Genomic DNA, 27,908 nt, shown 5'->3' with positions numbered 1-27,908 from the left:
TGCCGCGCTACGTATTGCTACAACAAACTGGACTACATCCAACTTCAACGAAACTCCCAACGCAAGTTCAGAGACTGCTTTGTTTTGTTGTTGTGTGGAAACATGGCTGAACAACAGTGTACCGGACTATCCAGCTACCAGGCTGGCTGCTCTGTCGCCGGGTAAGACTAGTGGAGGTGGGCTGTGTTAACACGGACTGGTGCAGAAATGCGGTGCTTGTATCCAATTAACTGCTAACTGCTGGTGGAGTTTGTGACCATTAAATGCCGACCATTCTACATTCCACGCAAATTTACGGCTGTGTTTATACTGCGTGTTATTACAGCCCCACAAACGCTAATGCTAGTATGTGTTAGCTGAACTCCTTACGGAGCCTATAATGTGTGTGCACTAAATGTAGCCTGTTTCATATGTCGTTTTTATATAATGTCGTTTTTATATATTTTAAATGTGTAACACCACTTCAGTCACGATGAAAATTAGTTTCGTGTATATGGTTGAAATGACAATAAAACACACTTGAGTTACTGTCTCACTGTCTGTCACCGGTAGGTGTGGCTTGGGAGTAGACGCTAAAGCAGCGAAGCAAGTGCATTCTGGGATTTGGTGTCTGTCATTCACATGAGCCAAAAACAAATTTTCTGGCTTTTCTCGGCCTAGAAGGCACCAATTATAAAAAAAAAAAAAAAAGAATTCACATTTCTACTACAAGTGACCCAATTTAAATTCATATTCATCATTCCAACGGTGAAATATCCCTTTAAGTGACAACGGTAATGCAATCTTGTTTCCTTGAGCTGAGAATCATACATAAAAGATCCAGAACTGATTTTATCTAACTAATTACAGGAGAACACAAACTTTCCTTTCTATTCTTCCAAAAAAAACTGGCATGGCCATTTTCAAAGGGATCCCTTGACCTCTGACCTCAAGATGTCTGAATGAAAATGGGTTCTATGGGTACCGACAGGTCTCTCCTTTACAGACACTCCCATTTGATAATAATGCCATGCAGTTTTTCTCATGCAGTATACATTTTTATACAGTACAGGCCAAAAGTTTGGACACACCTTCTCATTCAATGTGTTTCATTTTTATTTTCATGACTATTTACATTGTAGATTCTCACTGAAGGCATCAAAACTATGAATGAACACATAGGGAATTATGTACTTAACAAAAAAGTGTGAAATAACTGAAAACATGTCTTATATTTTAGATTATTCAAAGTAACCACCCTTTGCTTTTTTATTAATAAGGGGAAAAATTCCACTAATTAACCCTGACAAAGCACACCTGTGAAGTGAAAACCATTTCAGGTGACTACCTCATGAAGCTCATTGAGAGAACACAAAGGGTTTGCATTGTATCTTGTAACTTTTTTGTTAAGTACATAATTCCATATGTGTTCATTCATAGTTTTGATGCCTTCAGTGATAATCTACAAAATAAATAGTCATGAAAATAAAGGAACACATTGAGTGAGAAGGTGTGTCCAAACTTTTGGCCTGTACTGTATTTTCACCTAAAATGGTGTATTTGTATATTTCTGCACACTGACTTCTGACTGGAAAGCAGAGACTTTTGGGAATTCAATGAGCAGAAAAAATGTCATATATGTAACACTATATCAATATATACTCAACATATCAATAAATTCTCATTCCACATCTTGTGAAAAGTCAATATACCGCCACAGAAATGTTGCACATACTGTGTGTGAGTATGTGCAACATTTCTGTCTTTCACATTTGCTTTTTTAACATTATCAATATTATCAATTCTAGGTCTTAACTCTCAAACTGACCTTTTAAGAAGTTGAAGAGAAAATGTCCTCAATCTCTAAAAATGTCCTCACTCTTTTGTTCTAAAATTCAAAGCGGTCCTCGCTAGAAAACAAGTACAATACCACACACATCTGCAGAGAACTTTAAAGTTGGTGTTGATTGGGGCTCTGGCTCCTTTTCGGCCAGGTCACTTTTGTCTCACAATGAACCTGAAGGACAGAGAACAAAACAACATGAATGAAAATCTGTTCTGTCTTGATCCTATTCAGACTGCACCATCTATACCAAGTTTCCCTTCTACAGGTTTTATCTGTGTGGTACACTCAAAAGGCTTTTTTTGTATTTTGATATGTATCATTCTGTGTTTCACAAGGTTTCAAACAAGACTTTACAGAATGGACTTTCACTTCCTGAGTTTATTCCTTAATTTAATTAATTTGGTTCCAAAGTTCCTGGAAGTTTTTGGTCAAAAGTGTCACTCCACTATGAACTCCACTGCAGACTGGAGTCTCCACTGCAGAGTGACGGCTGATTCATTATGAACGAAGTCCAGCGGGTTGAATGCACATCAGCAGGTCATTGGCATTACACGGTGTTAGTGTGTAATGTCCATATCTAGCCTACTCGACCGGTTGCGCGCAGCCACGATGGTCCGTGCATTGTCGTAGACACATGCAGCCTCTTTTCTGGAAGTCCTACAGCGGCGGGTTCTCCTCTCGCCGTAGTCTAGCCTTAGCCTTGTATGAGTCCATCTCCACGGCATCCATCTGTGAGGTTGTAAGCTTTGTGTCTGCCCAGCATGGCTCAGTACTAAAGTAGTTTGAGTCTTATTTAAAGAATAAGGACTACTTTGTGTCTATAGGGAATTATACATCTGAGCATACAAATATGACGTGCGGAGTTCCCCAAGGCTCAGTTCTGGGGCCTCTTCTGTTTAACATCTACATGCTTCCACTGGCTCAGATTATGGAAAACAATAAAATAAGTTAGCATAGTTATGCGGATGACACACAAATTTATATAACCTTATCGACAGGGGACTATAGTCCAATACAACAACTGACTAAGTGCATTGAACAAATTAACGACTGGATGTGCCAGAATTTTCTTCAATTTAATGACGAAAAAGCTGAGGTGGCTGTTTTTGGAGCAAAAGAGTAACGATTAAAGTCAGCACTCAGCTTCAAACGACAATGTTAAAAACAAAAGACAAAGCCAGAAATCTTGGTGTAGTCATGGACTAAGACCTGAATTTTAACAGCCACATTAAGACAATTACAAAGTCAGCATATTACCACCTTAAAAATATATCAAGGGTTAAAGGACTTATGTCTTAGCAGGATTTGGAAAAACTTGTCCATGCTTTTATCTTCAGTAGACTTGACTACTGCAACGGTGTCTTTACAGGTCTCCCTAAAAAAAAAAAAAAAATCAATTAGACAGCTGCAGCTGATTCAGAACGCTGCTGCTCGAGTCCTCATTAAAACCAGGAAAGTGGATCACATCACTCCAGTTCTGAAGTCTCTACACTGACTTCCAGTGCCTCAAAGAATTGATTTCAAAATACTTTGTGCTGGTAATCACTTACATCATTCATTACGGGTTCGCCAAAATACATTTCTGATCTGCTGCTACACTATGACCCACCCAGAGCCTCTCAGATGGTCTGGGACAGGTCTACTTGTTGTCCCCAGAGTCAGAACTAAACAGGGGGAAGCAGCATTCAGTTTTTATGCTCCACATAACTGGAACAAACTCCCAGAAAACTGCAGGTCCGCAGCAACTCTCAGTTCTTTTAAATCAAAGCTAAAGACCTATCTTTTTGATGTTGCCTTTCTTTAAATAATTGTTCATTTGTTATAGACCCTTTGCACGTGACGTCACACTCTACTCCTGCAAATTATGAACGCCATGACGGACGGCGGAAGAGCTATTCTGTAGACGGACGGCAAGTCAAACGAGAACGTGTTCGCTGCTTATATACTGTGTATTGTTCGCTGTTCTTGTTCTCACGAGTCACATACACAATCTGCAGAGTAATCCTCACCAACACAAGCATGTGTATGTATTGCCTTTCTGTTTTAAATGAAATAATAATAATAATAATAATAATAATAAAACTTCTTCACCCAGCTAGCTGCCGTGCTAACCAGCTGTTCCTGCTAACAGGTCCCACATAACTATCATTGGTTATTCACTGACCTACATATCCCAAAAAGTAAGCCGTTCCCTTGATCATTTAACTTAACACGCATACAAAAAATATTGGTTAAATTAAAGATGACATGCGCACGGAAACTAGCTTCAAAAGGCCAAACAACTGAATTAAATGCGGGTCTGCGGAGCTCCTACCCGGTTAGCCGACCAGCTAGTTGTCGAAATATCCACCGGTCAACAGCGAATATAATCACAGATAAGACGATGGCTAGATGCTACATTATGTGTGGTTAATACTAATCATAGACACTCCGTGATTTACTGCATGGATTAACACGTGTTGAATTATTTCCCAGAGCTGGGATGCGTTCAGGCATCCATTAGAGAGTTGCATCGGCTCAGCCAGTGAACAAGTAGTTAGCTTGCCCTGCTAGCTGATAGCCGTTAGCTGCTAGCTGCCGTCCTGTGAGTGTATTCAGACAGGCTTCTGTGATAATCATCCCAATAACAATCCACGGTGGTGTGGCTATGTCCACCAGAGGACAGGTCATGTCACGTATTGAAGTGTATTCCCCCTAAAAAACAAAACAGTAGTGCGGTAGTAGCTGCTAGTTGTAGCAAGAAAAGGTAAACAGTAGTATGCTGATCCGGGCGTAGTGTGTGAAGAGCAGATTTGTTTACAAGGGAAGAAGCTTGGAGTAATGTAAATATGGAGAATATAGCAGATATACAACACAGGGAAGAGCCTTTTGAGTTATATGGTGCGTCCTTATTTATTCGAATCCGAGTATACAGTCGAAGAACTAGCCTCACAAGAGTTGGAAAGAACGAGACAGACAGAGGGGCAACAGGCAGATGAACTTGCTGCTCCAAGCGCAAGCTAAAGCTAGCCTTCAGTAACTGGAAGACTTATGGTGCGTTCTTTTTGTCTTGTAATCGCGACTAGTAGCTCGAGCATGACGTCACATCCGTGTCGAAAAACGAATAACCGCGGGTTGTTGCATTCTTTTGTCACACAATACTACGAGTCGGGAGAAAAGATGGATTTTTGTAACATTTTTAGTAACATTTAGGGTTCTATTCACCCAGTTATTGACATATTACACACACATATTTCACAGTTTGATACATGAAAATTACATTTTGATTAACGTAACGTTAGGCTACTGCTCTGCTTTCTGCGCAAGACTCGGCTTAAAGCCATTGTTGTCATATAGCAACCGAGTGTCTCTAGCCAATTTCAGCTGCACAAGCTACAAAATAACTAATCAGGCGGTATTTAACTCCTAATAAGACTGTAGCGACATGCCTATAGGTAGCAGTATACAGCGCTATGTGTACGACTTCTTCATTTGGTTACAACAAAGACAAAAGTGCTTAAAATTGTAGAAAACCACAATGTTTACTACGTGTGATGCACGACGTAGCCATCTTTGAAAGTGAGCTCGGGGTCCTCCGAGTTCAGACGACTTGACGAGTCGTAAATACTACCTCGGGGGCGTTCTTTTTGCAACTTCCATTTTTTGTACTTTTTGTAACTCCGGAAAAAACGACTTCGGTGGACAAAAAGAACGCACCAATAGCCACACCACCACCGCTCCATGGATTGTTATTGGGATGATTATCACAGAAGCCTGGCTGACTACACCCACCGGACGGCAGCTAACGGCTAACGGCTAGCGGGGCAAGCTAGCTACCGGCAGGATCGAGACAGGGACCAGGGTAGGTGAATTTAAACAATGTCTGAAGAAGCCATAAAGAAGAAGATAGTATTATTATTATTATTACTACATTTTATTTAGTGTTATTTATTTGAAACTAATGAAACTTTCCGCTCGTCTAATACACTATTTAGCTTGTGCTTCCGGTGATTCTGCCGTCCGTCATGGCGTCGTCACGTGGTCGTGGTCATGTGTTTGCAAAGGGTCTATACTGAAGTTGCATTGATGACACTGTATGACAATCGATATCTGCTCTTTAATGTTTAATTGGTTATACTGCACTGTAACTTTTATTCAAATATTTTCTCTCAGTTCTTTAAATTCTTATACTGCACTATCAATTTTATTCTTTCCTTTTAATGTTTTTAATTTGTTTTTAATCGTTTTCTAACTGCTCTTTAATGTTTTATGTAAAGCACTTTGAATTGGCCTGTGTTGCTGAAATGCGCTATACAAATAAAGCTTCCTTGCCTTGCCTTTGTAGGGCGGCCGATTTAACTGCCAGTCCTCAGTGATGTAGTGGCATGTGCCACATAGCCCTCCGCTCAGAGCACCGTCCAGCAAAAAGCCACGAAGCTTAAACCGCTCTCAAAAGTTAGCGTTGGCTGCAGCATTGCCCTGCTACTATCAGCCTCTGTTTCGTACCTTGTGGAGCTTGTGGGCCTGCAGCTGAGAAGGCAGTGTCGCTGTCAAATCTATCCCTGGGAAAAGTAACGTTGCGCCGAATTGAAAAAGGAACTACGTTTCGTTACCAAATTTTCAGTAGTAGCGCGTTACACTACTTTTCCCCTGAAAAAAAGTAGTTACGTTACTTTGTAACGCGTTACTTAGCCTCAGGGGCGTCGGACTGGGGGGAAAAAGGGGACTGAGTACCCAGGGCCCTCATGTGAGGAGGGCCCAAAAATATGCTAGAATGAAAAGCTGTGGATGCAGGGAGGGCCCCATAGAAAATGCCTTTCTACAGGGCCCAGAAGTTTTTGGGCTATGCCCCTGCTTAGACTGTAATAAATCCCTCTTAACTTTCCTTGACAAGTTAAGAGAAAGCGCCGTTTCTAAAAGTCTCTGTGTTCAGCTCTCAGTACTTTTGTAGCTGCTTCCTGAATCTCTGTGGTTTAGAGTTTAGTTTCACTTCTGTGTTCCTTTTTGTACTTTCACACATCAGCCTCATTGTGGTAAATACTGCACCATCAAGTTCAGTTGTATTAGAGAAGTGTGAAGTTACTGCTGTTGCAAAAGATTTCTACTTGCAAACTGACAGGATGCTAAAATTTAAAAAATAAAAGGTCTAATCTAACATATATGGACATATTCTGCTGTATTTGGTCAGCAGATCAGAGTTGCAGGACACAATAAAAGAATTTGTCAGCAGACATGCAAAATGTCATCAAGATATATGATTTGACCTGACTCTGTGGTGCACCGTGCCAGCACAGCTCCACTTCTCACTGCGGTTAGCGGCATGGATCGACACATCAAACCCCCCAGAAAAAACCCTTAGACAGTTTTATATTAAATGGTCTGACTTTTGCATGATATGCTTTGGCAACACGCGCCATTTCTGCGGCCTGAATGCCAAAATCTCTTTATCTGACTGTAAAGAAAAATAAATTATATTCCTAAGCTACTCCTGACTCTGTATATTCATGACTGTTTAAATATGCAGGTTTTATTTTATTCTACACTGGCATTTTTACTATTCAGTTTACAGTTTAAGCAAGAAGACTAAACAAAGACCCCATTAATGCCTGTTATTATCATGCAATCTGTTTCTGCTTATCTTATGTAGATAAGGATGTTAAAGCCCTACTACTTCACTGGTTTGGGCTTTTTATTTGTTTTTATTATTTTGTAGTCAAGCTTTTTACGTATTTGCAGAGTTTCCACTCCGATGTGGAAACATAGATACAAAGTACCTGTTATGTTACGGATTGCACATTATGGACACATTATGTATGTTGAAACAATGCATTATTTGAACTTACCGTAGACCGTTAGAGTCATTTCCAGGCGGAGCTAGATGAACACCTACAAAAACAGAAATTCTGCGAGAACTCCAACAGCAACTCCAATCATCACTTTCCTCAAGTTTTGATCTGAAACACAGAACAAGAAGGTGATGTTACTCTCACAATGTAACTGCAATCATGTAGAGAATATTAGTCAGAACTTACACAATAGAAACATTTGAAGGTGTGAATTATAGGGCTGGGCGATATGGAGAAAATCAAATTCCGACCCGATATTTTTGACCAAATACCTCGATATCGATACCGCAACGATATTGTAGTATTGACTATTGGTGCTTTCACAAAATATTTACACAAAGAGATTATTGATAAATAATCATCCGTAATGTGGATATAATGACTAAGTAGGTAAAGGGAAATGAAAAGCCAGAACAGTCTGGTAAGTTCAGAAAATGACATCACTTTATTGTAATGCAGCCTTTAAAACCAGGAAAAGACAACACTTATGTCATATTATGATATTACGATATCCAAAATCTAAGATAATATCTAGTCTCATATCACGATATCGATATAATATTGATATATTGCCCAGCTCTAGTGAATTATCAGAAAAGTATGAGAACCGATAAAAAACAAGGTTGTTTGCAGATTAAAACCCCACTCAGAGGAATCCCACCAGGCACAGTGACATCAACATATGGCTACTCTTCTTTAACTTGACTACACAGTGGAAGTGCAGGTTTGTCAAACGTGCCTGTTGAATACGGTCATTTTATAAACTTTCATAGACTTTTGTTTAACAAACCTAAGAACCTGTTCCCCCCTCAAAGATATCATTTCAAAATGCAGCTCAAAAGCCTCTAGGTAATGCTTTAATTTGAAACACTTCTGGTTTCTCTGATCATCATATTACACTATCGAACATGTTTTCCCTAACTTTACTGCCTGCAGCAAAAACAAGGATATGATACAGAATTCAGACAGTTACAGTGCCTTGCGAAAGTATTCGGCCCCCTTGAACTTTTCGACCTTTTGCCACATTTCAGGCCTCAAACATAAAGATATAAAACTGTAATTTTTTGTGAAGAATCAACAACAAGTGGGACACAATCATGAAGTGGAACGAAATTTATTGGATATTTCAAACCTTTTAAACAAATAAAAAACTGAAATATTGGGCGTGCAAAATTATTCAGCCCCCTTAAGTTAATACTTTGTAGCGCCACCTTTTGCTGCGATTACAGCTGTAAGTTAACCGCGGGGTATGTCTCTATCAGTTTTGCACATCGAGAGACTGACATTTTTGCCCATTCCTCCTTGCAAAAACAGCTCGAGCTCCGTGAGGTTGGATGGAGAGCGTTTGTGAACAGCAGTTTTCAGTTCTTTCCACAGATTCTCGATTCGGCAAGGTCCGGACTTTGACTTGGCCATTCTAACACCTGGATATGTTTATTTGTGAACCATTCCATTGTAGATTTTGCTTTATGTTTTGGATCATTGTCTTGTTGGAAGACAAATCTCCATCCCAGTCTCAGGTCTTTTGCAGACTCCATCAGGTTTTCTTCCAGAATGGTCCTGTATTTGGCTCCATCCATCTTCCCATCAATTTTAACCATCTTCCCTGTCCCTGCTGAAGAAAAGCAGGCCCAAACCATGATGCTGCCACCACCATGTTTGACAGTGGGGATAGTGTGTTCAGGGTGATGAGCTGTGTTGCTTTTACGCCAAACATAACGTTTTGCATTGTTGCCAAAAGTTCGATTTTGGTTTCATCTGACCACAGCACCTTCTTCCACATGTTTGGTGTGTCTCCCAGGTGGCTTTTGGCAAACTTTAAACGACACTTTTTATGGATATCTTTAAGAAATGGCTTTCTTCTTGCCACTCTTCCATAAAGGCCAGATTTGTGCAGTATACGACTGATTGTTGTCCTATGGACAGAGTCTCCCACCTCAGCTGTAGGTCTCTGCAGTTCATCCAGAGTGATCATGGGCCTCTTGGCTGCATCTCTGATCAGTCTTCTCATTGTATGAGCTGAAAGTTTAGAGGGACGGCCGGGTCTTCGTAGATTTGTAGTGGTCTGATACTCCTTCCATTTCAATATTATCGCTTGCACAGTGCTCCTTGGGATGTTTAAAGCTTGGGAAATCTTTTTGTATCCAAATCCGGCTTTAAACTTCTCCACAACAGTATCTCGGACCTGCCTGGTGTGTTCCTTGTTCTTCATGATGCTCTCTGCGCTTTACACGGACCTCTGAGACTATCACAGAACAGATGCATTTATACGGAGACTTGATTACACACAGCTGGATTCTATTTATCATCATTAGTCATTTAGGTCAACATCGGATCATTCAGAGATCCTCACTGAACTTCTGGAGAGAGTTTGCTGCACTGAAAGTAAAAGGGCTGAATAATTTTGCCCCCACTTTTCAGTTTTGTATTTGTTAAAAAGTTTGAAATAGCCAATGAATTTCGTTCCACTTCATAATTGGGACCCACTTGTTGTTGATTCTTCACAAAAATTACAGTTTTATATCTTTATGTTTGAGGCCTGAAATGTGGCAAAAGGTCGAAACGTTCAGAGGGGCGGGATACTTTCGCAAGGCACTGTATTTTGATTTCGTGAATGAAGGAGGATCAAACTCAGTCTCTGTATCAACTGTTCATTTAGTTATTTAATTAAATCTGGAAAAATGAATGCCCATGGTTTAAAATATTTCTAAAGGTCAGACTGAGATCAGAGTTTAATTGATTTTTATATTTTTCAGTCAGTTTTAATTGCAGTGGCTAGCATTAGTTATAAGTATTAGTATCCAAATACTCCTCAGATAGTCCCATTTACTGAGTTGAGAAGTCGTTCTTCCGACTTTGGCGTGTTCATGAGCTTTAACTTGGTAATGTGCGAAACAACATGGACCAGGGTGGGAAATTAGCACCCGCCACCAGCCAACGGCGGGCATTTTTGACTTTGCCTTGTATCCCAGCCACAGTGGTGGGTGGATTGTAAAACATTACTTTTAACGGATTGGACAGCTTTTGTCAAAGAATGCTGTTGCTAAGTAACAATGTGAGTCACATTATGTTACTGCTAATTAGGGTTGGTATCGTTTTGGTTTTTTTCGATTCGGTGCTAAATCGATACTTTTAAAACGGTGCGGTGCCGCTAAACCGGTACTTTTCAATAAAGTAAAAAAAGAAGAAGAAAAAAATAAGGGTAGTAAACAACAGTCAGTGACTTGTTTATTGCTAAGGCCATGGTCAAAATTAAAGATTTAATAATAATGTAATAACTATAACAATAACTTATTTCACCAGTAAATTGCTGTTGAACCCCAGAAGGGAAAAGGGTATTTTACAAATACTGTGAATGCACCACGAGGCAACCTGTTTTAAGTGAATGCACCGTCTGTGTTGTTTAATTCCGACAACGGCAGCGCCGCGAGTGAACGCACCGTCTGTGTTGTTTAATTCCGACAACGGCAGCTGCAAGTGAACGCACCGTCTGTGTTGTTTAATTCCGACCATATAAACATACTGTATATCTATGAATTGCGACAACGGCTGCTGCGGGCTGCAGAGCAGACTGTTACATCCCGCTGTTGAAGTCCTCCACAGTGAAATACAGTCACACTTTACACTGTTTAACGTTAGCTGTCAGCATTTTACCGGTGTTTAATCCAGCTGCTAGCTAAAGGTAGGCTAACGTTACATGCTGTCAGGTGTAGTGTAAAGTCAAGCACCGAAATGAGGCAACCGAAACTTTCGTTCTTATTCGGTCTCGTTACTACCGTTTACGTCAGCACCGGTTCCCTATTGGCACCGAAGTTTGGTACCCAACCCTACTGCTAATGAATCCCCAAAATGTCCGGGTTTTTGCTGCTTCATAATAAAAACATTCAAATACCAAAATAACTGAGGACTTTTATTGTGAAGAACTGTTAACAGCCGGGGCTTTGACCACGCATATTTCCGTCAACTCCAGACTTTTGTCGAGTAGTCTTCAGCGCTAGTCTGTGACACCATGTAGCTGTACTTGCTTCCTGCTTCTTACCCCACAGTGACATTAGCTACAAAAGAGAGCGACATGCACTCGCTTGTGGGCGCTCCTGGGCGTGCCTAGCCTACTCCTGGTTGTGTGGCAACAGTAAACAGAAATTCTCCGGTGCTACCTTCAAGCACGTCTTAAAAGTTACTTCAGAGGTATTGTTAAGTCACAAGAACGATGTTTTTGGATTTAAAAGTATTTATTTCTCGATAAAAGTAACAAAATATATGAGATAAAATGCCAAACATATCAGATATATACAGAAATACGAGGTCCTGAAGCGTTTTCCGCCATCTTGAATTATTTTCTTCGACTCGAGCCACTGACCTACGTCACGCTGCCCCTTCACTCCGATTGGCTGTCGCTTTGTCGCATCGCTCCACATTTGCATAAAATAGACTTCTTGACGATTTTGGCCTCGCCTTGCTTGTGGCAGCGGCGAGCTCGTCGCTTGTTGCTGGCAAACGGCCACTCCCATTAAAAATGAATGGTAGCCTGTTGCTTTGTCTCTGTCTCTTATAGCTAATGTGACTGTGGGGTTACAGTGCAGACGCTTTGCTGCTTGCTCCTGCTTCTGCTCGCATATTTCTGCTGATAATCTTGCTTTCCCTCTAAGAAAAACTATGAGCAACGGCTCTGGATACTTATAAATCACTGGACTATACATTTTTTATAGACATAGTAGGCTATTGCCATATTTCAACATTTTTCTGCGTGAGCTCGGCCTACAAAAAGCTCAAGCCTGTTCTAAAGTGACTGTAGCTAAAGCTAATTAGCAGCAAGATGCCTCCCTTCTCCATGGAAGACGACTACAAACTCCTTCAGAAGATTGCAGTTCTGGAAACCAGAATTTACCAGTTAGAAGTAAACGTGGAAGTGAACAGATCATGTGGAAATGACACCACTTTACCAGTGACCCAAAACAATGGACAAAAGCATGCTAACACACGGCTAACTAGCACCAGCAAGACTACAAACAAACAGGAGGGCTGTGGAACAGGTAATAAATCAACAAGTGGCAGTCCTCCCTGGAACTTTTTTGGTGCAAACCCTAAGAGTAAATCATTTTCCTGGGAAATGGGAGGACGACTAACTTGCAGGGCACAGCGCCCTGAGATCTGTGATATGACCGGCTGGCCTGCATTACCATCCAGGCAGAGCGCCTCTTCAACCCCTGTGCTTAGTAGGACACAGCCGACAGCTGCAAAAGGGAAAATTAGCAACAAAATGCCTCCCCAACAACTGAGTGTGAAGATGGTCACACTGGTGTCTGACTTGACCCAAAGAATCCCAGATATCATAGCAGCAACTGTGAAGAATATTATACTGCACATAGGGTCAAAATGATGTTGTAAAGCAAGAATCTGAAGTGCTGGATCGTGAGTTTATGAATCTGCTGCAATCAGCTCCATAAATGCGAAGGTGTTTATCAGTGGCCCTATACCGCCAGTCAGAAGAGGAGCAGAGAGATTCGGCAGACTGTTGGCAATGAACAGATGGCTTTCAACTGCATGTACCAACAACCATTCTCTGCAATTCATTGACAATTTTAACATTTTCTGGGACCGCAGACATCTTTTAAAAAAGATGGACTTCTCCTTAACAAGCCAGGAGTAAAGCTGTTCACCTCTAGCCTACTTTACTTTCTGCACCACACATCTGCTCCCTTGGCCAAGGACACGAGACAAGATAAATCAACACAAACAAAACAAGAGGAAGACACAACAAAGTGCGGCAGTGATCCTCCACAGCCCCCACCAGATCAACCACCGCCTGGGCCCTGTGTATTAAATTCTTCTTAAATGTATGTTGTGATAGGTAACACAAAAAATGGTGAATCTGCTAAGTAAGAAAAGAAGCACTTAACTGCCAACTTAGCAAATTTATCATCCATTCCTCGTCAGCAACAACCTGTCCCAAAATGTATTTTAACACAATAGCACTAGCCTTACTAAATGTCAGGTCTTTGGCAGGTAAATCATTTTTAATCAATGATTTTATTATTTAGCACAATCTTGATTTTATGTTTTTAACTGAAACCTGGTTAGACCATAATAACAGTGCTGCTGTTCTTATAGAGTCAGCCCCCTAACTTTAGTTTTATGAGTGAGAATAGAGTGAATAAGAAAGGAGGTGGAGTCGCCATTTTGTTTAATGACTCATTCCAATGTACTCATATCTTATGGAAACTTTGCTTCTTTTGAATATGTGGCTCTTCAGCTATGATCCTCCCCCTCAAGCTCTACTTCTAAATATCTACAGGCCACCTAAATACTGTGCATCCTTCTTTGACGACTTTAATGAACTGTTGTCTATAATCTGTATTAACTCTGACCGTGTAATTATTGCTGGTGATTTTAACATTCATGTTGACAACCCCCAGGACCAAGGGACCAAAGAACTGTGTTTTGTTTTTGAGAACTATGGACTGACTCAGCATGTGACACAGCCCACGCAAATTAGGGGCACACACTGGACTTGATTATCTCCAAGGGTCTGAATATTTCCAAGATTGTGGTGACTGATGTTGCTCTCTCTGAACATTCCTGTGTTTTCTTTAATGGCACTATCTCGGTGCCCAAAAGTGTTCAAACAAAGTTAATCAGAAAACGGTATATCACTGAAAACACCAGTGAATCATTCATTCAGCTTTTCTCCTCTACACCCACACTCACTGGGGCCTCAGTAACTGAGCTTGTAGATAATTTCAACTGTAAAATTCCAAATGTTATTGATGCTATTGCTCACACTAAGATTAAAGCTGTCTCTGGTAAGAAAAGATCTCCATGGAGAAATTTTATAGTGGTGAGAACAGAAAAAAAGAGTGTCGAAAAGCTGAACGCAGTTGGCGAAAAACTAATCTCCAGGTCCACTACAACACCTATAAAGAGAGACTTCGTATTTATAATTTGGAACTAAGGAATGCAAGGCAGTCCTTTTTCTCTGACATTATTGCCAGTAACAATAATAATTCACGTGCTTTGTTTGCTACTGTCGATAGATTAACAAACCCTCCAGTACCAGTAGCATCTGAACTATTGTCTACCAAGGCTGCAATGAATTTGCCTCCTTCTTCACAGACAAAATTCTTAAAATTAGACAGTCAGTGCCTCCATATCAAGTACAGGATATATATTGTCACAGTGTTCACGAAAACAAATTCCACTATGACACAATTTCATACGATCAACCATAAAAACCTGGAGGACATTATACAACATCTGAAAACCTCCTCCTGTTGCCTTGATATTCTACCAACGGTGTGTTTTTAAAAAATGTATTGAATTGTTTGGCTTCTAATCTTCTACAGATTGTAAACACATCTCTGCTCTCAGGTATCTTTTCCAGCAGGCCCTAAAACTGCAGTCATCAAGCCACTCCTAAAAAGAACAATCTAGATTCGTCACTAATGAGCAACTATAGGCCGATATCAAACCTTCCATTTTTAATTAAAATCAAAGAAAAAGCGTTTTTTCAACATCTCAACCTTTTCTTATCACTAAACAACAGTTTTGATGCCTTCCAATCAGGTTTTCAACCACATCACAGCACTGAGACAGCTCTTGTTAAAGTCTTTAATGACATCCACTTAAACACAGATAGTGGCAAAATTTCAGTCTTAGTATTACCTGATCTCAGTGCAGCATTTGATACGATGTGACCATGACATATTACTTGACCGATTGGAAAACTGGGTTGGTCTTTCTGGCCCAGTACTAAAGTGGTTTGAATCATATTTAAAGAATAGTGACTACTTTGTGTCTATAGGTAATTATACATCTGAGCATACAAATATGACGTGCAGAGTTCCCCAAGGCTCAGTTCTGGGGCCTCTTCTGTTCAACATCTACATGCTTCCACTGGCTCAGATTATGGAAAACAACAAAATAAGTTACCATAGTTATGCGGTATGACACACAAATTTACATAACCTTAGCGCCAGGGGAACTATAGCCCAATACAACAACTGAATATGTGCACTGAACAAATTAACGACTGGATGTGCCAGAACTTTCTTAAATTAAATGAAGAAAAAACTGAAGTGGTTGTTTTTGGAGCTAAAGAGGAACGATTAAAAGTTAGTGCTCAGCTTCAAACGACAATGTTAAAAACAACAGACAAAGCCAGAAATCTTGGCGTAGTCATGGACTCAGACCTGAATTTTAAAAGCCACATGAAGACAATTACAAAATCAGCCAATTATCACCTTAAAAATATATCAAGGGTTAAAGGACTTATGTCTCAGCAGGATTTGGAAAAACTTGTTCATGCTTTTATCTTCAATAGACTTGACTACTGCAAGTGTCTTTACAGGTCTCCCTAAAAAATCAATCAGACAGCTGCAGCTGATTCAGAACGCTGCTGCTCGAGTCCTCCCCACTAAAACCAGGAAAGTGGATCACATCACTCCAGTACTGAAGTCTCTACACTGGCTTCCAGTGCCTCAAAGAATTGATTTCAAAATACTTTTGCTGGTTTATAAATCACTAAACGGTTTAGGGCCAAAATACATTTCTGATCTGCTACTACATTATGACCCACCCAGACCTCTCAGGTCATCTGGGACAGGTCTACTTGTTGTCCCCAGAGTCAGAACTAAAGGGGGAAGCAGCGTTCAGTTTTTATGCTCCACATATCTGGAACAAACTCCCAGAAAACTGCAGGTCCGCTGCAACTCTCAGTTCTTTTAAATCAAGGCTGAAGACCTATCTTTTGATGTTGCCTTTCTTTAAATAACCTATTTTATCTGCTTTTATATGTTTAACTGTTTTAACTGCTCTCTCTTTAAAATTCTTATCTCTCAGTTCTTTAAATTCTTATACTGCACTGTAAAATTTATTCTTGTCTTTTAAAATTGTTTTTGTTTTCTAACTGCTCTTTCATGTTTTATGTAAAGCACTTTGAATTGCCCTGTTGCTGAAATGTGCTATATAAATAAAGCTGCCTTGCCTTGAGCTGAGGGTACACACAAATGGAAAATTATCGGTTAAAAAAATGTGGCGGCCGGTGTTACAAAAAAGGTAGCCTCGTGAGACCGTCCTGATCTGGCGAGCTCCAGTTTTCCACTCGCAGATCAGTCTGGCATGTTGAGATAAAGAAAATTTGGAGCCTTTCCGCAAACGACCAACCAATCAGCTTGGTTTTGAGGCGGGTTTAGGTGGTGATAGACAGTTTATCCAATCAGCTAACCAGTATTTTCAGACAGCGGTAGCCCTAATTCTGTTAGCCGCTTCCGCTAATGCTTTTTCTCTTGGATCCTTCTTTTGGAATATGGACCGGGAACCTGAAATGGTGCATTTTATTCGTACATTCTCGTTGCTTGCTTGCTGAGCTAACGAGCTATGCTTTGCCTTCAGCAGCAGGGGCTCGTGGTTGCATTTTCATAAGCTTCGTCGATCTGATTGGTTGATTTGGCCCGTCTATCACCAACATAGGTGGTGATAGACAGATGGTTTATCCAATCAGCTAACCAGTATTTTCGGCCCTTCCCAAAAGTTCTCCAACGGTAAGTTCCCAGATGGATATGCCGAGCAAATGCGAAGCAATCCATCCGGGCGGAGTCAGGTTACAAAAAAGCAACTTTCACTGTCTCTTCGCAACTTCATTGCAACAAAAATACAAGCCATCGCCACGCTTTTATGGCATTTTTTACAAAGCTCCCGCAAAATCAGCCATTTTGGGCCGCAACAACCTCAAAAAAGGCTGCGAAATCCTGGAGGGACTGTTTAATGCTATGTTACTGAGAGATGAGTCAATATTTTTTCTGTTCATTAAACATGTAGGCCTACAATTACTGTAGATTATGATTGACCAAACACAATTTTACCATGGTTTACGAGGCTTTTTTTTCACATCACTTTTTATTTGCCTATATTAATAAAATATGTATTAACAATACAAAATAATGTATTGAAGCAATTCAAAATATGCTAGTGCACTTTCATAAATTTGAATTCCGAAAAAGTGGCTGGTAAAACTGGGCATCCATCAGCCACTGTGGCTGGTGGGCAAAAAGTTAATTTCCCACCCTGACATGGACGTTACAAAGATTGTGTTGTGTTTTAATGTATATTATAGAGTGTTTAAACAACACAAATCTGCATGACATCGAGAAAAAATGAAACGGATCGGATGAGCCATGAAATCTGATCAAATACCGGTATTCCGACACCGTATGAAGGCAGCACAATTGCGCTATCTCACAATTTTAACGAAAGTGAAAAATAATTTGGGTATCTCCCCATTAATTCTGCTCCAGAATTGAAAATAATCTTACTTGGCTAATGCTACACCCTTACACCCAGTTTCATGAAAATCAGGCCAGCAGTTTTTCTGTAGTCTTGCATTGCCAGATTTTTCTCCACAGCTTTGTGTCAGCGCTGGAGTAAGGTCTGGCTACACCACCGATCTCTTCTGGAGTAGGGGAATAACACTCTGGCTTGTTTGTATTTTTTTAAACCAATCACAATCATCCTGGGCAGCGCTAAGTCGCAATAGCGGAAATACTAAGAGGAAGGATGTCAGGCTTTATTTCCAGCAATGTGCATCCGTTGAGATAAGACTAATTTTACTGTAATCCTGCGGACAGAGAGAAACTGAACCAAAAGCATGACCTCCTTGGCGGATATAATAATGACACTGTAGCAGGTATAACATCCCCAGCTCTCTGGTTTTTGTTAATATCATAATTTCAATATGTATCAGACCATAGAATTATTTTTCAAAGGGCTTTAAACCCCAGAACACAATGTGATCATCCATCCAAAATTCAAAGTCAGAAGAATTCATCATCTGGCACCATACATGTCTGTACATATTTTCATAGCATCCATTTAACAGTTGTTGAGATCTTTCTGTATGGACCAAGGCAGGGGACCGACTAACGGACCATCCCAGGAGCCAGGCATGGCTTTAGAATGGCTAAAGAGTCAGAATTAGGGAATAATATAAGAAGACCACACCTTGAGTAAAGAATATTGATCCTTTGTCAATGGATTATTAGATATTATGTATCATAGCTCTGGATGGGTAGCGATAAGCGCAGCAAGCTTACATTTTATGTACAATATGTACCAATCAAATGATGATACAAGACAAAAACTATGATTTACATGTATATGAAGTTGTTAGGGCCTTTGTACAAGAGTGACATGATTGAAAGTTAACATACCTGAAGGATGTGTCTGCGATCCAGCTGAGGAAAGATAAAACCGTAGGAAATTTAAAAAATGATTGATGTATGTTCTTGTTTTAAGAGATCTTTGTGCTGCATTCAACACTTGACCACAACATTCTTAGTAGGGATTGTTAGGTCTTTGTAAATTATAGTGTGGTCTAGACCTACTCCATCTGATCATGAAGTGTGCTGAGATAACTCCTGTTATGATTTGACACTATGAATAAATTGACTTAAGTACATATTTTTGCATAACTTATATTAATTTCATGTAACTGTAACAACTTAAAAATCTTTTTACTAAAATGTGAGGATAAAAATGTTACTTCTGTAAGTAAGTGTTCTGTAATTAAATTAATCTGTAGTTAGTGCTTTATTTTATTAGATTTCTTTTCTAATGCTGTGTTTTCAGTTAGTTCTTCTTTTAATGAACCAACACTCTGCTGCAGTGACTGAAGTGTAAAGAACAGGTTTATCATCTGGGACCCTCACTGCAGAGCAACAACTCCTAATAACAAGTTTACTTTGTCCTGAAAAACTTTATTTCCCTCCACGGTATCAAACTATTACCAGGCACCTTCACTGCATATATTTAGAGTTAGTTAGTTAAAGTATGGGCCCTGTTTTTAGTTTGAGTTCAGTTTCTAGTTAAAATAATAGAATCATCCATAACTATTTCTACATGTGTAGTGTGTCGTCATTTTGGTTGTGTGTTCATGTGTGACTCAGCCGAAACACTGCAGTTTGCAACAATAAATTATAATAAACGTATTTGTTATATTATTCATTTATGTGATTTGTGTGACTCAGCTGAAACTTAGTTTGCAACAATGATTAAGGTAGAAGGAGGAATCTCACCATTTAGAGGCACATAAATCTTATCAGAAATGGAATGGTTGATCGTCTTCTGTGTGACAACACAGCGATAGTGGTCAGTTTTGGTCACAGAAGCTCGGAGGGTGACGTCGTAGCTGCCTCCTTTTTTTGTGACCTGTGGTTCTTCAGAAGTAATCATGTTCCCATCACTGTCCTGCCACTTTACTTCAGGTTCTGGAGAAGCACCAAGAACTTCACACTGCAGCAGCACTCCATCCTTTGTTTCAAGTATGTTGAGGTATGGTTTTGGAGATGCACCTGTAAAGATGGTGCAAACGGACAATTAGTGACACATCACTTGTTGTGTTCATCCCTTCACTGCTTGTCTATGTGGACTAGTGTGTTCAGAGAAAAACACAAAGGAAAAGAGAGAAACATAAAAGCCCAATATTTGACAACACTTAACTTCTACCGAAAGAGTAGAGAGTTTGGTAACTGTTTACCCCATGCTACGTTTGTTGTTCTGATAAGATTATTAAATTAAGTATGTGTCTGATAAATATACATTCATTTCTTTTACACTAAATGTAAAAATGTGTTATCAAATATAAAACATGTCTGTTTTTAGGGTTAATCTATCTATCCATCCATCCATCCATCTATAACCTTGCAATTATGTGCATTCAAACTACCGCACGTGTACCACCGGGATACATTGGTACAGATCGGAGAATATGCAGGAACCTTTATTACAGACGGAATACTCGACACACTACGTTAGCTTCGCCTGCTACAGAGACCAGCACCTCAGCCTGTGGTGACGCTCGATGCTGCTAGCCGGGTAAGGGGACATCGAAAGCGGTGTGCGAGAAAGCGGAAACGCGGAACGAGGGCAGGAGTTCGAGCTAGGTGGGAAAGCTAACGCTAGCCGGCCACCTGTCCCATCAATCCTGCTTGCAAATGTCCGCTCATTAGACAACAAACTGGACTACATCCAACTTCAACGAAACTCCCAACGCAATTTTGTGTTTTTGTGGAAACATGGCTGAACAACAGTGTACCAGACTCCGCTATCCAGCTACCAGGCCTGCTAGCCTTCAGAGCAGATAGAGATGCTATGTCAGGTAAGACTCGTGGAGGTGGGCTTTGCATATATGTTAACAATGACTGGGGCAGAAATGCGGTGCTTGTATCCAACTACTGCTCACCGCTGGTGGAGTTTGTGACTGTTAAATGCCGACCATTCTACATTCCATGCAAATTCAAGTTTATATTCAGTGAATACATCCCACCAAGCGCTAATGCTACCAATGCGTTAGCTGAACTTTACGGAGCTATCAGCGAGCTCCACATCCGGATGGACTATTTATTGTTGCTGGTGATTTCAATCACGCAAATCTCAAGAAAGTTCTCATATTCTACCTTCACCTCACGGTGAACCTAACTTATAACAATCAGGGCTCTGTTACAAGTCTACTTATACCCTGTCTTTTCTTGTATGTGGCCTGTCCCTTGTCTGTCTTAAATGCTCTACTTTAAGTAGTAATTGCACTTTATGTATAGTCTATTCACCCTTTGGGAACCCGTGACCACGACCGATCGTGACGCCATGACGGACGGCAGAATCACCGGAAGCACAAGCTAAACAGTGTAGTAGACAAGCGGACAGTCTACACAATCTTTAACACTTAGGGCCCTATTTTACGATCTGAAACGCAAGTATGAAACGCGACAAAGCGCAAGTAGCTTTGTGGGCGGATCTCGGGTGCTGTTGCTATTATACCGGCAGGATAGATGACTCTTGCGCCCGACGCAAATCTAAAAAGGGTTGGTCTGAAGTAGCTAGGTGTGGTTTGGGCGTAACGTGCAATAAACCAATCAGAGCGTCATCTCACATTCCCTTTAAGAGCAGGCGCTTGTTCCATGGCGGACTGCTATTATGAGGCCGGATTTGCCTGGCGCCGCCGCGGCGCTGTCCAAGATGCGCGGCAAGTAATAAATGCCCATCTTGGCCGGGTGGCGATGTTGCTGCGGCGCCCCGGGTGCATCTCCTCAAGTCTGGAGAGGATTGCTGCAGCCATGGAGCGTGGGCCTCCAAACGCACCACCTGCTCCTGTTGTTCCCCTTCCTCTTCCCCCACTCCATCTCCGTCCACCCGCTCCACCAGGGAGCGCATCGCGCATTACTCCCGGACCAGATCCCGCTGTAGTTCAACATCACGTCTCCTTAAGTCCTCTAATATTTCCTCATTTATGTCATCAACACATCAATGATTCATGGAAATGTGTAAAACACAACAAGCCACAAAGAATGCTGCGACTTTTTGAGGACTGTACTGTAAAGTGCCTCCTGATCTATCCAAACACCTGAAGCGTTTTTTCAGTAATATTTTCCTTTGTAATTATGTATGGTTTGCAAAAATGGGAACTGCTGCGTCCGTTTAGATGAGAGAAGTGTATGCGTGTAGTGCACCGCTACATTATGGCCAGTAACGTCCCTAAAAGAGCATCTGAATAACGCACCACTGACTTTAGACTAGCACCACTGACTTTAGACCAGGCTTTTCCTGGTCAGTGGCTGAATTGTTTTTCTGAAACTGCAAAATAGCACTAGGGAACGTTTGCGCCGGAACACGCCTCCTCTTTTAAACGCTTACGCCCGGGAGCGCAAATACATTCCTTAAATTTACCGAGGTGCGTCTGTGGAGGGAAAAGTCCGCTCTGCGTCGGGTGCAAAATAGGAATGATACATGCGTCGGTGTAAAAAGGCAATTGCGCTGAGTGCAAGATAGGGCCCTATGTCTGTAAACTGGGTATCCCCAGACACTGTTGCTGATCTCAAACCTTTTAAAAGTCTGGATGCTTACCAGTTCTTTGTAGCTGGCTGGGTTACAGGGGGCGATGCTCCGCTAACGGTGGGGAGGTACCTCATAATGGCTAGGGTTGGGTACCGTTTGGATTTTTATGATTCCGATGCCGAACTGGTACTTTAAAAACGATTCCGATTCCTAACCCGATTCTTGAAAAACGAAAATGACTTGAAAATGAGTTTTTTTTCCAACTGAAAATTATTTAAATTTAACAATATATTAACATTTTAAAGTACTTAAATATATAATAAGTACACCTAAGTCACCTAACACACAACTACAATAATTTAACAAATAAAAGTTACACTAACAAGTAACAACAAAATAAATGTTGCGGAGTTGGTATGCCAACCAGCTTCAAACTTTAGCAGTTCTTTTGCAGAAAAATGACTATTTGCCTTCTCTGGCGAGATACTACACCTCTCCTGACTTATGGCATGTCCAGCACAGGAGAAAACTCTCTCAGACGGTGTCCAAGAGGTCTGTACACACACAGGTGTGAGTTTGAAAGGGCAGACAATGTGGGGAAGGCGCTCTCGCCTCCCCACCACCAGGCTACAGGGTCTTGTCCTAAACGATAGACTAGCAGAGCAAGTGTAATATGTTTACTAGCGATCATGTGCAGTCAGTGAATGGTTACTATGCTTTTACGTCCGTTTTGGTGAGCCTAGAGGGAACATATGGCATTTTAAAAGTAGCCTACTTTACGATAGCTAGCTAACAGTAGACTACAGAGAAAGTGTGATATTTTTACGTCCGTTTGGGCGTGTACAAAAGCCATCTATCAGCTGTGATAGTAGAGTGCATGTGTCAAGAATACGCGGACGCAGGTTTTCACACACGTGGCGGCGCGATGCGCCACTCGGCAGAAAAGGGAGAAAGAAAAAAAGAGTCTGCCGCTGTCCGGATGTCAGAGGGAAAATATTTCAGTCGGAACCGAAATGAGCAACCGAAATTTGCCTTCTAATCCGGTCCAAATACTACCGTTTGCGTACCCAACCCTAGTGGGGAGTGTGTGGTAGAGCGAGTGAGAGAGTGATGGCGAATATCTTCGGAGCACGTAGCAACGCTATGGTCTTAGTGAGAGAAACAAAGTGCCTCCTCTGTTCTTTCTGACCACGGTGGGAAATCTGGAGCAGGAAAAGTTAACCCTCTCCTTGATTTCATGTTATTTATGGAGAAGGAGAACCAGGAAATGAGTCTAGGGAAATGCAACGCTACCAAGCCACGGCAGTGGGTCACCGCGACGTGTAGTTACATTTTTCGGGTGGTGCGCGTCCTATGCAACTTCTAGGTAAGTCCCGCCCTATGAACCAGCCCGATTGGTTGACCTAGAGTAGTTAAAGTTAGGATAGCCGACTGGTCAGGGGATAGGACCTGAACAAATCTGGTTCCGTTACCTTGCATGGACGTCTGCCCAATAGTAGCGTGTGAATGCTATTGAAGGGCGGGTCTTACCTAGAAGTTGCGTGGGTTCCACAATAATGCAGCTCCGGCGTAGTGTCCGTGCCTCCACGTACGTAGCCATGGTGTAGATTTATGCAGAAGCATAAATCACGCTTGACACGTGTGTATGTATTGTTTCATACCTTACTTTATTATTTAAGTCTGCTTAGGCTGATCTATATCTGGAGTTAAGTGGAGCTAACCGCTAATCGAGCCTTCAGTCAATGTTCTCTCCGTGCCGTACCCATTAACTGGAACGTTATTTATGTAGTCAAGCCCAAATAAAACCCGGCATTTTATTAAAGCGTAACTCTATCCAAAAAGCATCCGAGGGTATTTTTGTGAATGTACGCGGAGTCAAACTTTAGTTTAAAGCATGTTCCACACACACAGCTGAGCCGAGATGTGTGTGCGTTAAACTTTCGTGAGTAAAAAGTCAATACTTATCAATGCACTCACCTGTGTAGACCAGCATAAACATGTAGAAAGCGATATTTCAATTTGCTCTGTCTGCTTAGTCCACTCTTGTCCACCGCGCTGTTTTAAGCAAATACATCTCTACTCTGTAAATAGCGAATTTTTACAAACAAGCTGAAACAAAAGCGGTCAGTTTGTAGTCTAACTGTATTTATTTTAGTTTGCCGGGAATCTGGAAATTTGGACAAATTCTTGTAAACCTCACTGCTGGCTGAACAAACCAAATTCTCCGCTGGGGGTAAATCTATGGAGACTAAAACAGATACATGTGGTTACCGTACTTAAAGGGGTGATAGAATGCAAAACCGATTTTACCCTGTCATAGTTGAATAACGACAGTTCGGTGGGTAAATAGGACATACATAGAAGCTCAAAGTCCCACTGACACCCCTTTACTATGAAAATCTCATATTTTGAAACTGCCGCTGAAAACGGGCGAATCCCAACAAAGCTGAGTTGCTTACGCAAGCGTCTCAAAATCCGGAACCTTAAGAGAACAGTCCGCCCCAACATTTACATAGGCTACACAACTGACCTGAGATCAGGTAGTCTTCTGAATCTAGCTAGGTCACGCAGATCTCTGCTATTCCATTACAAAATTCACTTCTGAAACTTTTTTATGCGAGAAATCAACCATATAAAGCTCAAATATGGGCCGCTTTACGAAAATGGATGGCTAATTGCAAATTTTCTCCGACTGTGTGTCGGAGTTTAGTGCCGGTGTTGGTGCTGCCTGGGTTGCTACATCGCCGCCCTGACCGCAGTGTCAGCGGAAGCTGATGCATACCGCAATCTTTTACGCGCGGCTCACGGGTTCCAGTAAATCTTATAATGGGTATGTGTGTTGAGTTATTTAAACAAACAATCGGGGAAATAAACGCCTCTTGTCCGTGAGTCTCATTGATAGAGCGGCGGTGAGATGGAGTCCATCAATGAGAGCTAGCTAGCCTCCTCCTAACTGACATTCACAAAAATACATTCAATTGATATCCGAAATCAGACAATTGTTAGCTAAGCTTTGTAACACCTTGAGGAACCTGTAATATTCATGCCGTGACGAAATTCAAACTGTAAATATACTTTAGTTAGCGAAAGTGAGCAAGCTGCAATATTTCCCCATTGTAATGAATGGGACATATAGCAAGCAGCTGCTCGTCCTACAAAGACCAAGACCGTCCTTAAAATCAAATCGGACACAACGGTTAGCTTTATAAGACATTGGGGAATGATGTAATATAAGTGGCGTGTGAGAAATTCAAACTGTAAATATAATTTAGTTATGGCGACAGTGTAGCTAGCTAGCTGCGGTATTTCCCCATTGTAATGAATGGGACATATAGCAAGCAGCTGCTGGTCCTACAAAGACACCGCGTTCTTAAAAATGCCTTAAAATCAAATCGGACACAACGGTTAGCTTTATAAGACATTGGGGAATGATGTTATATAAGTGGCGTGACAAAATTCAAACTGTAAATATAATTTAGTTATGGCGACAGTGTAGCTAGCTAGCTGCGGTGTTTCCCCATTGTAATGAATGGGACATATAGCAAGCAGCGCTGCTGATCCTACAAAGACGCCTCACGTTCATAAAAATGCCTTAAAATCAAAGTGGCTGACGAGAAATCATACCGTAAATATATTATAGTTATGCCGGCAGCTGGCCGCGAGCCCCGAGTGCAGTATCCACAAAGGGTGACTTTGCCCTGGGTATGGAGCCCAGCAGGCTGCCGCTTCGTCAGACTGTGTGGAGCTCCTAAAGTCCGACACGTCTTACCAAATTTCCAATTAGCCATCAAATTTTGTAAACGGCCCATATTTCAGCTTTATATAGTTGATTTCTCGCTTAAAAAAGTCTCAGAAGTGAATTTGGTAATGAAACATTGCAGTGTCTGGAATATGAGATTGTCGCTTCTCTAATTGTATGTGTATGGGGATTCGCTCAACCAATCAGCGTGCGTCTCTAATATGTGCGTATGGCAAGTCGCTCAACCAATCAGCGCGCGAGCTCATCTAAATATTCATGACCATACCATATTTGGAAGAAAAGCTCTTTTACAAATAGGGCCAAAACACAGGGATGCATAAGGGCCAATAAAATATCAACCAGGCCATTTTCAGCCCAACCAATGTTACATACCCCATTAGGAGACCATAAGGAACAGTGTGAAATACCCTACATAATCATTCTATCACCCCTTTAATATGCACGTGAATGAGCGCATCGTTATGTTCGAGTTCTTCATTCTTGAGGATGATGATGCTGGTTGTATTATTTTGCATCAGCATCATTTCATTGCAAATGGGGTATACATGACGAGTGCATAGCCTGCTTATCAGTCCATTCATCATTAAAGCTGGGCTTTTGGCTTTTCCACTTCAACTTTTCGCTTCAGCCTCTTTGACAGTGACATGTTTACCTGACAACAGCTGGTTCTTTCTGCAAGCATTTTCCACCAATCAGGACGCTGCATGCTACAACCATGTTTCCATAATCACAGACTTTAACCATCGCTCCTCAGTGAGCTGCCTCCTAGTCTGAGATCTTTTTCTAGTTAAAGATCCAGTTATCATTATGGAGTTTCCATGTTTTTTAGGAGTTTGCTCACACTAATACATGTAAAAAAAATAAAAATTAAATAATAATAATAGCATTAATTCAGTAAGAAAGGGACAAGAATAGGCGTATTAGGTATAATTTTATTTTCTTCATTTGAAAGTCCGGCCCCCAGAGTGTCTGATTAAAAAGATTCTGGCCCTTGAAAAAAATGTAGTTGATGACCCCTGCTCTAGAGAAATGGAGTTTGTCAATTGCCAATTTAAGTACAGTATCAAAAATGGAATGATTTGAGGATTATCAAAATAAAGGCCCGAAAATGCCCAAAAAAATAATCTTTAAAAAATTTCAAAATAAAAGTCATTTAAAAATTAAATCGTCAACAGGGGTGATTCGAGAGCGTGATTTTATAATGATTTATTGTGCAGGCCTAGTGTCCATATTAGGTGTTGAAATGAATCAGATAATCGATGCATCGGGATGCAGACATGGATAAATGAATATTAAAGTTTAGTTAAAAAATACCTAGCAGAAATATGGCTCCAATCTGATGCTCACATACAGTATATAGTAGCCTAAGACCAGAATAGCTTACCTATTATTATTATTATTATTATTATTATTAGAGGCACTTTCTTGCAGGATTTCACTGAACATATCAGACAACGAGGGTGCATGCCCCTCATCTGGTGCAGAGACAAGTCTTGGTTCTGCCCTCTGATCTCCTCCTGCGCTGTGCTGCTCGCGTCGTGCTCTCGCCCACGCGGGTTCTCCGCATCCATCACGGCCTGGATCACTTCTCGGCGCCCTGCTTTATTTCCGCATCCAAGTAATGGTCTTTATAACGCGGATCAAGTACAGTCGCGATGAAGTGCAGAGGATCGGA

At 41.1% G+C, this 27,908-nt stretch overlaps 2 protein-coding genes across 2 annotated transcripts in view; both read right to left on the bottom strand.

Moving 5' to 3' along the window:
• Positions 1-27,908, bottom strand: part of LOC120557124 — a 655,636-nt gene that overhangs the window by 14,041 nt on the left and 613,687 nt on the right. The gene's annotated exons all lie outside the window — the stretch shown is intronic.
• The window catches only part of LOC120557666 (CD276 antigen-like), a 275,123-nt gene continuing 248,479 nt past the window's right edge, over positions 1,265-27,908 (bottom strand). The window contains exons 4-7 of the mRNA XM_039798212.1: positions 19,719-19,994; positions 18,855-18,878; positions 7,648-7,758; positions 1,265-1,996 (exon numbers count right to left, since the gene is read on the bottom strand). Of these exons, the coding sequence (XP_039654146.1) occupies positions 7,691-7,758; positions 18,855-18,878; positions 19,719-19,994 (368 nt within the window). The 3' untranslated portion in view covers positions 1,265-1,996; positions 7,648-7,690. The remainder of the gene's footprint in view (positions 1,997-7,647; positions 7,759-18,854; positions 18,879-19,718; positions 19,995-27,908) is intronic.

This window comes from Perca fluviatilis, chromosome 4 (assembly GCF_010015445.1).
Source record: "Perca fluviatilis chromosome 4, GENO_Pfluv_1.0, whole genome shotgun sequence".
Lineage (NCBI taxonomy): Eukaryota > Metazoa > Chordata > Actinopteri > Perciformes > Percidae > Perca > Perca fluviatilis.
The sequence above is the reverse complement of the archived record's forward strand: the minus strand, read 5'-3'. Positions and strand labels throughout refer to the sequence as shown.